The sequence below is a fragment of the Anomaloglossus baeobatrachus genome, chromosome 1 (genome assembly GCF_048569485.1).
Source record: "Anomaloglossus baeobatrachus isolate aAnoBae1 chromosome 1, aAnoBae1.hap1, whole genome shotgun sequence".
NCBI classification, from domain to species: Eukaryota; Metazoa; Chordata; class Amphibia; order Anura; family Aromobatidae; genus Anomaloglossus; species Anomaloglossus baeobatrachus.
This window is the reverse complement of record NC_134353.1, coordinates 638000520-638012372: the sequence shown is the minus strand read 5'-3', so window position 1 is coordinate 638012372 and position 11853 is coordinate 638000520. Positions and strand designations below refer to the sequence as shown.

Sequence of the window (11853 nt, the reverse complement as noted above, 5' to 3'; positions counted from 1 at the left end):
CCACCTCTGTTATTCATCTTAATCTGTTTGAAGCCACGTACTTTCATATGTTTAATGATACCCTCATGTTTTATTGCAAAGTGCTTTGACACTTGAGAAAGATTTTTAACCAATTTTTTATTTATTGCATTATGTATATGCTCAGATATGCGAGTATGGAGATTGCGTTTTGTGCTACCCACATACATTAAATCACATTCTGAACATTCCACCATATATTTTTGCTTCTGCAATTAATGAATGATTTTACAGGATTATTTTGTGTATGTGGTGAATCCTCAAAAATCAATGTTTTTTGGACAAAATAACATAAACTACAGGTTTTTCTCCCACATCTAAAAAACCCTTTTAATCTCAACCAGTTATAGCTATGATCCTGTTCTAAAGCATGTAAATTACTGGGAGATACAATATTGCCCAAAGAAGTGGCTTTTCTTGACATTACCTTGCACTCATTGCCAAGTATCGCATTAATAATTGGATCCTCCCTAAGTATTGGTATATTACGAAAAAAAAGATTTTTATTTTTTTTTCAAATTAGTTGCTATACTGTAACACTAATATTGGTAATTTAGTATATTTCTCATTTACCAATATTTTTGATTTTTGTGCTTTTTGTATGAGTAAACTCTTAAGGGGGCTTTACATGCAACGACATATCTAAGGATATGTCGTTGGGGTCATGGAATTCGTGACACACATCCGGCGTTGTTAGCGACGTTGTTGCGTGTAACAGCTACGAGCGAGTGTCAACGATCAAAAATACTCACCTAATCGTTGATCGTTGTGGACGCAAGTTGTTCGTCGTTCCTGAGGCAGCACACATCCCTACGTGTGACACCCCGGAAACGATGAACAACAGCTTACCTGCATCCTCCGGCAATGAGGTGGGCGTGTCGTTAATGTGGCTGGTCTCCGCCCCTCCACTTCTATTGGTCGGCCGCTGTGTGAACCTCCCCCTTAACAAAGAGGTTGTTCGCTGCCCACAGCAACGTCGCTAGGAAGGTAAGTACATCTGATGGGTGTTAGCGATGTTGTGCGCCACGGGTAGCGATTTGGCCATGACACACAAACAACGGGGGCGGATACGCTCACTAGCGATGTCGCTAGCGATATCGTAGCGTGAAAAAGCCCCCTTTAATATTGGACTCAGTTCTTTGTTTATAGACATTTTCTTGAGCTCTCTTAATCATTCAATTTTGGTAGCCTAGAGTTTTTAATCTCTTTTCAACAATATTAACTTCTTTTTTATATAAAGGGCCTGTGTTACAATTCCTGGAGGCTCTTTTTATTTCCCCATTGGAATTGCCTTAATTGTATGAATTGGGTGAAGACTCGATGCATGCAGTATAATATTACTAGATATCGGCTTGCGATACGTGCAAGTTGGAATACCAGTCTCACTATCTGCTATAAGTATTAACTCCAAAAAGGTTATACTATCTCTGTGTCAATTGAAAGTAAACCTTAAATTAAAAGGGTTATAAATGTATACTTCCTCCCACCATTCTATTGTTAAATTGACAATGGAGGGGGGAGTATTTTACCCCCATTGAAACTCCTGCCTTCTGCAACGAATATTTACAATTAAAGCTAAGGAACAGTAGCCCCCATTCATCCTCTGGCCCCCACACTGCCTTTTCCTGCCTTTTGTGGTGCTGAAAATCCCTCCCCCCCATGCTTCTGTCTTCCCCTTTGCATGGCACCTTCCCAGGTTGAGTAAGTGACTTTATCAACCACTACCATGCTTTCCACTTCCACACTCTACTCCTCCTGACTTGTTGACTTAACAGCATCACTTGTTGACAACTGTGTCTCATCATCATCTACTTCTTCAGACACTGATTGCAGTTTCCCACCTTTGTCTTCTGACTGACTATGGTTGTTCAAATATTTGTTAATTACTACAAACTCCTCATGTCCACCCTGAAATGTGAATGTTGAGAGGCCAGAATCAATAAATCGAAATAGAAAGAGCTTGCTGAAGTGTCTAAGTGTAGGAACACTTGTGTTCTGGGACTTACCATGGCAAGAGAAAGGAGGATCAGGGTGAGGACTTTGTAGTCCACACTCTTGGCTGCTGAGACTGAACCATGTGAAAGACAGGGTGGTGCTGGGAAACATACTGGAAGCTTTATCTGTTATCCAACCGACCACCTGTTCTCAATGTTCTGAGTTCAAGAGTGGTGACCCGTACCTCCCTGCAAGTGGGACAGGAAGGTAAGTCTTGTGGATGAGCGTGTTGGTTGTGATCCCGCAGCAGGCACAGTTTCATGTGGCCCATGGCTTTGGCCTCTGCGTGCACCATTAGCAGCACGTCCTTTTCCCCATCCCTTAACGCATATCTTGCACATTTTAAATTACGTAGATACTATATATGCCTGCAAACTTTCCGATAATAATAGGGAAAATAAAATATATAGCCCTAAAAAGGACTTTTATTTTAGTATAAGTATAGAAGGCAATAAACTTTTCCTATATGCCTCTATTCCTAAACTATCCCTTATGTACCAGCTATCCCTACATTGAATGCAGATAACAGTGGTTTTACTAAAGAAAGAACAGTACATAGCCTTGAAAATGGCTTTTGTTGTAATGGTGCAGCAGCGGTATACAATTATGGCAATACCAATTAAACATTTTTTTATGCCTGCTCTAAAGTCAGCTCTTCCTCCTACTTTAACTCTCCCTGAACTGATTCCAGAGGACAGTGCACCAAGCATCATGTCACTGGGTCTAATACAAGACCCGATGATGTGATGCTTCAGTCAATAAAAGTATTGCCAAAAGCCAACATGGCTATGGCATTAACACGTATGGCAGGCAATCCCCGCATATTGATTGGTATCCAAAAGCCGCAAAACATGAGGAGCGGGAACTCGAGCATGGCGATCGAGCACCTGAGGTGATCAATCGAGTTATGAGCATACACAAGCACCCCGACGTTTGATCGAGTATTGAGCAGTGGCGAGCACACTCACTCATCTCTACCATAATACCTAAATACTGCAGTTGTATTACATTTCTGACAAAATGTTTAAAAGAAGCCAATCTTACTCTAGTGTCTGTAATTTATCTCCTCATACACTCAGCACTAGAACGCAGGATGAAGTCTATGCAAATATGTATGACTCCAGCATATAAAGGGTTAGACCATTCTCCTTTTTATGTCCGTTAGCTTTGACACATTGTGAATTGCAATCCAGTGATCATGTATCTTCTATTACTGCTCTCGTTTTCCCCAAGTAAGATTTAGAATATATTTGTATTGTGTCTATATTATTTTAGTTATAGGTTGATATACACCACATTTTTCTTACCATGTTCTCTTAATTTCAGGTGTCCTCAGTCAGACTTTACAGGAGTCCAGTCCAGGACTGGTGAAACCTTCACAGCAACTGAAAATGACCTGTACAGTCTCTGCGTTTGATCTAACCAGTTATGCCATCAGCTGGATCAGACAAACCCCTGGGAAAGGTCTAGCATGGATTGGAGTTATATGGGCTGGTGGTGATACTCGTTATACTGATTCACTGAAGAGCAGAACCACAATCACCAAAGACAACGCCAAGAAGCAGGCCTATCTCCAGATGAATAACATGGAGGCTGCAGACACCGGAGAATATTATTGTGTAAGAGACACAGATATATAAAGTAATGAGGAGATCATACAAAATCCTGCTGTAACTGACTGGATATAGAAAACCACAAGAGGAAGAGCGTTACTGATCTGTGAAAGGGAAACATTAGAAGGGCATTAACTGTTTTTCAAAGAATTAAACAAAATCCCATCCTCCAACAGAGACTGAGATTAGTTTTATTGTATCTGCAAAGCATTTGCTACATATATTTCAGCATCAAAAACATGTCTCTTAGCAGGAAAAATGTATAGAAAGTGTGAGCATTTGCCTCATTTTTCAGTATGTTTTTATGTTTTTTTTTGCATTTATTAGAATGGGTGGAAGGCTAAAGTAAGCAACAGTCATCACCCAGCTCCACTGGCATAAATACATATAAAAAAAATATGGTTCTCAGTATGTAGCAATATGCAATATTTTTTTAATCAATTAATTTTAAAGCAGTAGCACATTAAAAAAAGTTTACAAATTTGATTACACTGAAATGTTACTGAGCCCTTAGAATGGAGATAACTTTTTTACTGCAAAGCCAATGCAGTGATACAAGACTACCTACAAACTGATTTAAATGCTGTGTATTTTTTATTCCACGCCTTAAGAAATCATTTCCAATCTTTCAAAATATTTTAAACAAGATATAGCAAATTGAATGGTGCCATCAAAAAGTACAATTTGTCCTGCAATATGCAAGACCTCATATGGCTTTGTTGACTGATAATTAAAATAAACCCTCCCCCTGTTGTGATTATATTTGGCTATGGAATTTCCTTATTTACTGTAATCACCTATATATCTAATGATCACCTTTTCATTTGTATTAGATTGTATAGTGAAGTTGGTAGACCACACTTAACTTTCTATATCACTGATATACGTGAGTGAGATGTGTCTGAGGAATGTGAGCTTGGACTTCATGGATAAGTTACTTAGTATGCTCTCCTCCTATGCTTCATTTGCTGCACATATTAACTCAAGGAAGGATGATGCAGTGGATGCTCTTCAACTAATTTATTGACAGCACCATATATTTGATGAGGATTTCAGTTAGGATGAAGGGAAGAATGAGGGTTACAAGATAGAGGATAAGGATAGAGGTAACAGGTGAATCCTCTCTTCTGTCCTGATGATTGTGCTGCCAAGATAATAATAATAATCTTTATTTCTATAGCGCCAACATATTCCGCAGCGCTTTACAATTCAGGAGGCTCATATACATATACATATCATATACATAAAAATATACAAACAAGTAACAATTATAGAAGATACAATATTTAAAGGGAAAAATGGCAACCCTGCTCGTGAGAGCTTAAATCTACAATGAGGTGGGGGGAGGGGCAAGGTACAAGTGCTTATTTACAATGACAATCCAGCCATCTCATGGGGGATAGATAATGGCTTCCTGGACCAGTTGGCCAGAGCCTTGAGATGCATTTGGGTGCCATGGAGTTTGACGTGGGGTTATGTTCTGAGAAGTTGTAGAGGGATTAGGTGAAATTAGTTTGGCTAGGGAGTGTGATAGGCCACCCTAAAAAGATGCGTTTTTAGGGAGCGTCTGAAGCTGAGTAAGTTGTGATTTGTCCTAACTTCTTGGGGTAGAGCGTTCCAGAGGTTTGGTGCAGCTCGGAAGAAGTCTTGGATTCGGGAGTGGGAGGTTCGAATTAGTGTGGATGTTAGTCGAAAGGCATTTGCAGAGCGTAGAGAACGGGTGGGATGATAGACAGAGAGGAGGGTGGAGATGGAGGGGGGTGCTGCACTGTGGAGAGCTTTGTGGGTGAGAACAAGCAGTTTGAATTGGATCCTGTGATATATGGGCAGCCAGTGCAATGACTGGCAAAGAGCAGAGGCATCCGAGTAGCGGTTAGCCAGATAGGTGACCCTGGCTGCTGCATTAAGGATGGACTGTAGAGGGGAGAGTCTAGATGGCATTCACCAGAAAGAAAGGATGTGAGTGAAGGATAGGAGCAGTTGCAGAGAGACAGGCATTATAGGAAAAATGCACCTACAATGCATGAACAACATATAATAACCATGGCCAGTAGATAAAAGCAAAGTACAATAAATATTGTACAGTATATCTATATAAAATGAATGGATGAAAACATATCACATTAAATATACAGTATGTCCATAAACGGATTTAACCTGAGAGAAGATAGCTGGACAGCACAATCAATCTTACACAGTTTTTTGATAGGAGAAATATTACCAGCATATAGTGATCATATAGTGGTAGATACTGGTTCTAAAGAACATAAGTAATTACAGTGTTATTCTATGTAGTGACTCAGCATTAAATTCTTTTTGGTTGAGTTTCTTATACTTACGGCACTGACCAACATGAAGACTTCTTCATATTTCATGGCAGCAATTGTCCTTTTTTAAGTATGTAATGTTACAATAATCAGCATCAGGTGAGTATGTGTTTCAAACCTACTAAGATTCAGACTTGGCAAATTGCACAGATTTTACATGGAAATTTGATTTGCAGTAAAGTTATTTGATTAGAAATCTCCACTCCACTGCTCATCTATCCAGCCATTGCCATAGTCGTCTCTCCAATGCTCAGAGCCCTTTCTTTTCTCCTAATACCATTGCTCACATTCATTTTGGCCTTTACTTTAGGCCCAGGTCTCTGACTCGACAAAGCCACTTAATAAAATCCTTACAAAACAGAAAAAAATACGTTTTACAGTGCAATGTTTTGGCATAGTCATTAACTTCCTAGACTATTGACATAAGAAATATATAGGTGAATGAGACACAGGTGTAGGGCTGGTGCTCCCATACCCCTTCCAGTACAGACAAGAGACAACTTTGAGACCTATCTTGAAGTCTTGACATTTAAATCTTTTCAGGCAGACAGCGGTACAGTAGCATCAATTTCTCTAATCCTCATAGGGCCATAAAAGAGCTGGGAGGTACGGACCATGCTAGACACAGGCTGTGGCCTGGCATTTTAATTTTAAAAATGAAGACATGCTTGAGTGTCAGGTGTAGGCTTGTTGCTCCAGCAAGCCTGGCACGACCCACAGGACACTACTTGGAGACCCATCATGGAGTCAACGTATCCAGGACATAATAGTGCCCTAGAAATTTCTGTACAACCAGGTTGATCTATTAAGTGCATATGTGATATCGCTCAGGCATAGTGCCACCATTAGGTTTGCACTGTAATCATACATGGCCTTCCCTGGCTCCAGGTTCCATGGAGACAGCCATTTATCAAACTCGGCCTGGATAGTGTTCCACAACTCAGTAGCTTTGTCACTGCATTCTCTGATGCATATTAGTTTAAGCACTACCTAATTCCATTGACTTACACACAGGATGTTGCATGGCATTTAAATTTTAAAACTCAACAGAGATGTTTAAAGATATTTCAGACAGACAGCAGTACAGTAGCATCAATTGCCACCCTCCCCATAGGGCCTTAAAAGAGCAGGGAGGTACGGTCTATGCAACACACAGGCTGTGGCCTGGCATTTAAGTTTTAAAAATGAAGACTTGCTAGAGTGACTGGTGTAGGCCTCTTGCTCCCAGATGACTGGCACTGCAGACAAAAATCTCTTTACGTGTGAGGTGGAAAGAAAGGGTATCTTTTTCATGTAGACTGTAATGACATCATCAGACTTTGAGCGACACATTTTCACCCTAGTTTGGCAGCATTGCTGCCCTTGAGTACACAGATGAAGGAAGACTCCATTTGGAAAGGTCGCAGCTCACAGCAATCAAGAGCTGATGCAGCACATGCAGCCGTTTCTGCAAATTCGATGAAGAAAATTACCTCTCACAAGAAACATTGAAGCAATATGGGATCAAGTAAACCAATTTCTCAACCAAGATGAAATATTGTATACAACATGGCTGAAAAGAGGGCAGTGGTCCAATAACTCAATGGAAAGAATGAATTCAAAGGAACAGTTTTGGATCAAGGACCAGTCAAACCTTCTCTTTATCCTATAAAATATGATAGATTTGATTGTGTGCATGGACTTGAGCTTCACAAAAATGAAATGGTGTCTGCTCTCAAAGTTCTACCAGATAGAGTTGCATCATCCTGAATAAGCAATGCTTATTTAGCAGGGGAGTGGTTCCGGGGTCACCTGCAGGGAAGACCTTAGTGAAGACAACCTGCTTTTTGGTGGCACTTCATGGTTGAAAATCTGTTTGCGTGTGAAGTGGAAAGAAAGGGTATTTTTTCATGTAGCCTGTAGCGACATCATCAAAATTGGACTCATTTTCACCCTAGTTTGGCAACATTGCTGCCCTTGTATACACATATGAATGAAGACTCCTTTTGGATATTGCCTACCTAACCTCCTCGGCTTCTTCCTCCTCTTTATCTGCTGAGCTACACAGCTACAACTGCGTGCCTCTGGGTTCGCAACAAGTGGAATCTACAACTTCATCATCAGGCTCTATATTGTCCCACTCCTCCTCCTCCTGACCTGACACCACAGGACAGTATGATTTGTGAACCCCTGGGCATTATAGTGCGGTATGGCAGTGACACAGACCCCAATTAGTCATATACAAGGAACATAAGACTTCAATTTCCAGCCTGTCGAATCCCAAACAACACATCATATGGCAGACATATTACATCATATGACATATCAATAAAGACTGGCCTGCTGGGTGCTAACTAATACAATATACCTCTGTCTGACACTACCAGTGATGCACATGGGCTTAACTCCCCGGTCACAGGCCTCAGCTTGCACCACTGTGTGCACCCACACACTGACTCCAGTCAGTGCACATACAGTCCCCTCCAGGGGGCTGCCACCCCATCTCTCTCTCTGTCAGACCATGTGCTCAAACAAACACACAATTTATGCTATGAGCTCCACCCACAGGTGGAGGTATGTGGACACTCCCATCTACAGCAACATTCAAGCCTGCTCTTGTGGTACTACAAGTATCAGAGTAGCCGGTCACCATCCTACAGTATAAACCATGAGTATCTGAGTCTCATAATCATCACCTCAACCTCCAGGGGTTGTCAGTTGATGAGGGTCGTGATCCTGCTGGGACCGTACTTTATCTGGGCCCGGATCCAACTCACAAAGATTTTGGGCATCGGTTCAGATGCTTTCCTCCTCTTCAGTCTGGCAATTTTTGGCGTGGATCTGTATGACAGCTCTTGAGACTCATGTACAGTTCCACACAGACCATTTGATGGTTGGCGATTTGTGACACAGGTGCAAACAAGTGTAATTGGGGTGGCACCTTTGAGGAATGAAATGTGTGTGATGTTCAGCGGCTGCAAGAGGAGAAAAGGCCACTTGATGCAGTGCTTGCCATCCACTCTAGCACCTGCTCTTTATCAGCCTCATTTCAGAGTTGAAGCGATGTGAGACTGCCAAGGAAATCTAGTGGAGTAGGCTGTCCAGTAACAGAAAATGTTCCCAATTCTCTTCGGATGAGTTGGCATCTGCTCACTTGACCTTTGACTAACAGAACTTCCCACACGTGCGCCTCCAATACCCCACCTATTCCCCCTTCCACGACAACATGGTCATAATTTATCACTTATGGTTGATGTACCCTTCCCCTTTCAAATAGATGTTTTGACACCTGACACAAAAGATATATCATTTATTTCCTGCCTGAGTTGGCAATATTATGTAGGTACTAAAAAGCACCACTACCTAAAAATGCGTTTCACTGTGAAATTTGAAGCAGACACAGAAAAGGGCCAAGAAGACCTTTTCAGCTTGTTTAGGTTTCACTTGGGGTAGAAGTAGGAGCAACTTCACACAATCTTCAGTCAGTCTACCTGTGACTTAAGTTCTGGCGACACGACACCACCACCTTCTTCCTTATTCTTCTTTCATGGGGCCTGTGGCTTGGACCGGAATGCTCAGCCTGGGTTCCTCACTACCGGAGGGGCAACTCTTAGAAAATACATTTTTCAAACACTGGTGGCTTCTTCCAAATCATCCGAGGTCGAGAGGGCCAATCACAGCGGGTGACCTGTACTGGGCACGCGGCATAAGAGTGAGTAAAACAACCTGGAACCGCAGCAGCCGACTCGGACTCGGGGGACAATGGCCCCCGCCATCACTACAGCCCTCATCATCCTCCCCGGGGCCCAATCCACCTGGTGGGAGCGAAACCATCTCTGCTGCTATTACCATCCGCCCTGGAGGACAGCAACAGCAGCAGCGGCTAATCCATGCCCGCGTCCCAAAGGTGGCATCACAACAATCCCCATCATCACCTACTATCTTCCCCCTTTTATTGTATCCACCTCGGAGCATGGAAGGGGGCAGGCCACCGTGACATCCCAGACCTCCACACTGGCCCGGTTATGAGTAACATGTGCCAGACTGGACCTGAACCCCCTGACACCCTGGGTTCCACATAAGGATTAGTACAACCCTTCTCGGTCTCTGTATTCTGCCTGTGTGACGTCACACACCATTCTGAAAATGGCGCCACTCTGCTTTACTGCTAGGATAGCCACCGGCCGGGGCATCCACAGTGGTAGCATTGCAATCCCACAGCGTGAGTTAGCAGATGTGACAGCTCTTATCTTCACAGCACTCTCCAGCTCCCTGGACCTTTTGGAATACTCTACAGGAGCGACGTAGTATTTATCTGCACCCACCCTTTTATTTTGGACTCTATTTGTGGACTCTTATCTGGAGATTTTATTTACTTGGACATTCACTCCAGCTAATTGTTTGGGAGGGGGAGTGTTATGTATTTTTTTTAATGTATACTGCATGGGTTCTTTTTTATGTAACTTTCTGCAATTAACCCACCTGCCCTCTTCATTGTTTGAAACAATATCCATCTTTATGGTGTCTTGCGCAGGAGGTTCTTTCTTATATTATATGATTTTGTGTTGTACACCCCTGACATAAGTGTTTTAATCACCTTTTTTTTTCTTTCTCATTGATATTGCACTTTTTATTTTGTCTTCTGGTTCTTTTTGTGATGCACTGGTTGTATTTATTTGCAATTATCAAGATCCAAGCTTTTACATACCTAGCAACTTTATAGGCCAGCCCAGGACATGGTAACTAGCAATACCTTCAAATGTGTTTGCATAATTTTGAGCGAGCAATTAAGATTGCCAAGAACTTAGGCCCAGGTTTCTGATTCGACAAAGCCACTAAATAAAAATACCATGCACAAGGGATTGAGACATCATTGGTGCAACCTGTGTAGTTGCATAGGGGCTCAAGAGGTAAATGATCTTATTTCCACCTCCAAAACAGATGGAATTGTGCATTATGATGCCGCTTGAGTGATACGCATCATAACAAGTGTTGTTTCATATGGTGTGTATTGATAGTAGTTGGAGGCCTTGGCAAGCTGGAAGCAAGGATCTGGAGTGATGAAGTCTGAAGAAATCTCAAACAATAGTTAAAGGAGAACATGAGAGTAACAAACTGCAGTCCTCAGGGGCTATGGGACAAGTCAGCAGTTAGGTATTTTTTTTTAAGCGTTTGTAATTACTCATAAAATAGATGTGGGGGAGAGGAGAGATAGAGAGAGAGAGAGTGAACCCCACTGACCATGATGGTATGTGTACAGTGCTATTGTCAATGTGGCTATTTATGTTTTGGCTGTGCCCTCCTCCTCCACCACGACCACCGGCTCCAGTGGCCCTCTATTAAAATTCTATTCAAATTACCCATCTTTAAAAAGCCCTCTCTTGACCCATCCTCTACATCTAGCTACCGCCCCATATCCCTTCTCCCCTATGCCTCAAAACTACTGGAACAGCATATCCATCTTGAACTTTCCTCATACCTCTCCTCCTGTTCCTTCTTTGACCAGCTACAATCTGGCTTCCGACCGCATCACTGTACTGGAACTTCCCTAACTAAAGTCACACATGACCCACTAACTGCCAAAGCCAAGCAACAATACTCTGTGCTCCTCTTCCTGGACCTGTCCTCTGCCTTCGACACAGTAGACCACTCCCTCATCTACACCTACGGCCTGGCACAGCTCAGAGTCCCATGGCTTTCAGTATCATCTCTATGCCGATGATACTCAGATCTACTTCTCTGGACCTGACATTACCTCCTTACTAACCAAAATCCCATAATGTCTCTCTGCTATTTCATCCTTCTTCTCTGCGTGATTCCTAAAGCTTAACATGGAAAAAACAGAATTCATTGTCTTTCCTCCTCCTCATTCAACTCCTCCATCACGCCTATCCATCAAAGTTGATGGCTGCTCACTCTCC

General features: G+C 42.3%; 1 gene segment (V, D, J or C); it reads left to right on the top strand.

The window, feature by feature from the left end:
* Positions 1 to 3211: 3211 nt before the first annotated feature.
* Positions 3212 to 3653, top strand: LOC142243055 (Ig heavy chain V region XIG14-like). The segment is given in 2 exon segments: positions 3212 to 3245; positions 3340 to 3653. Coding segments are annotated over 2 exon segments (348 nt in total).
* The last annotated feature ends 8200 nt before the right edge of the window (positions 3654 to 11853 follow it).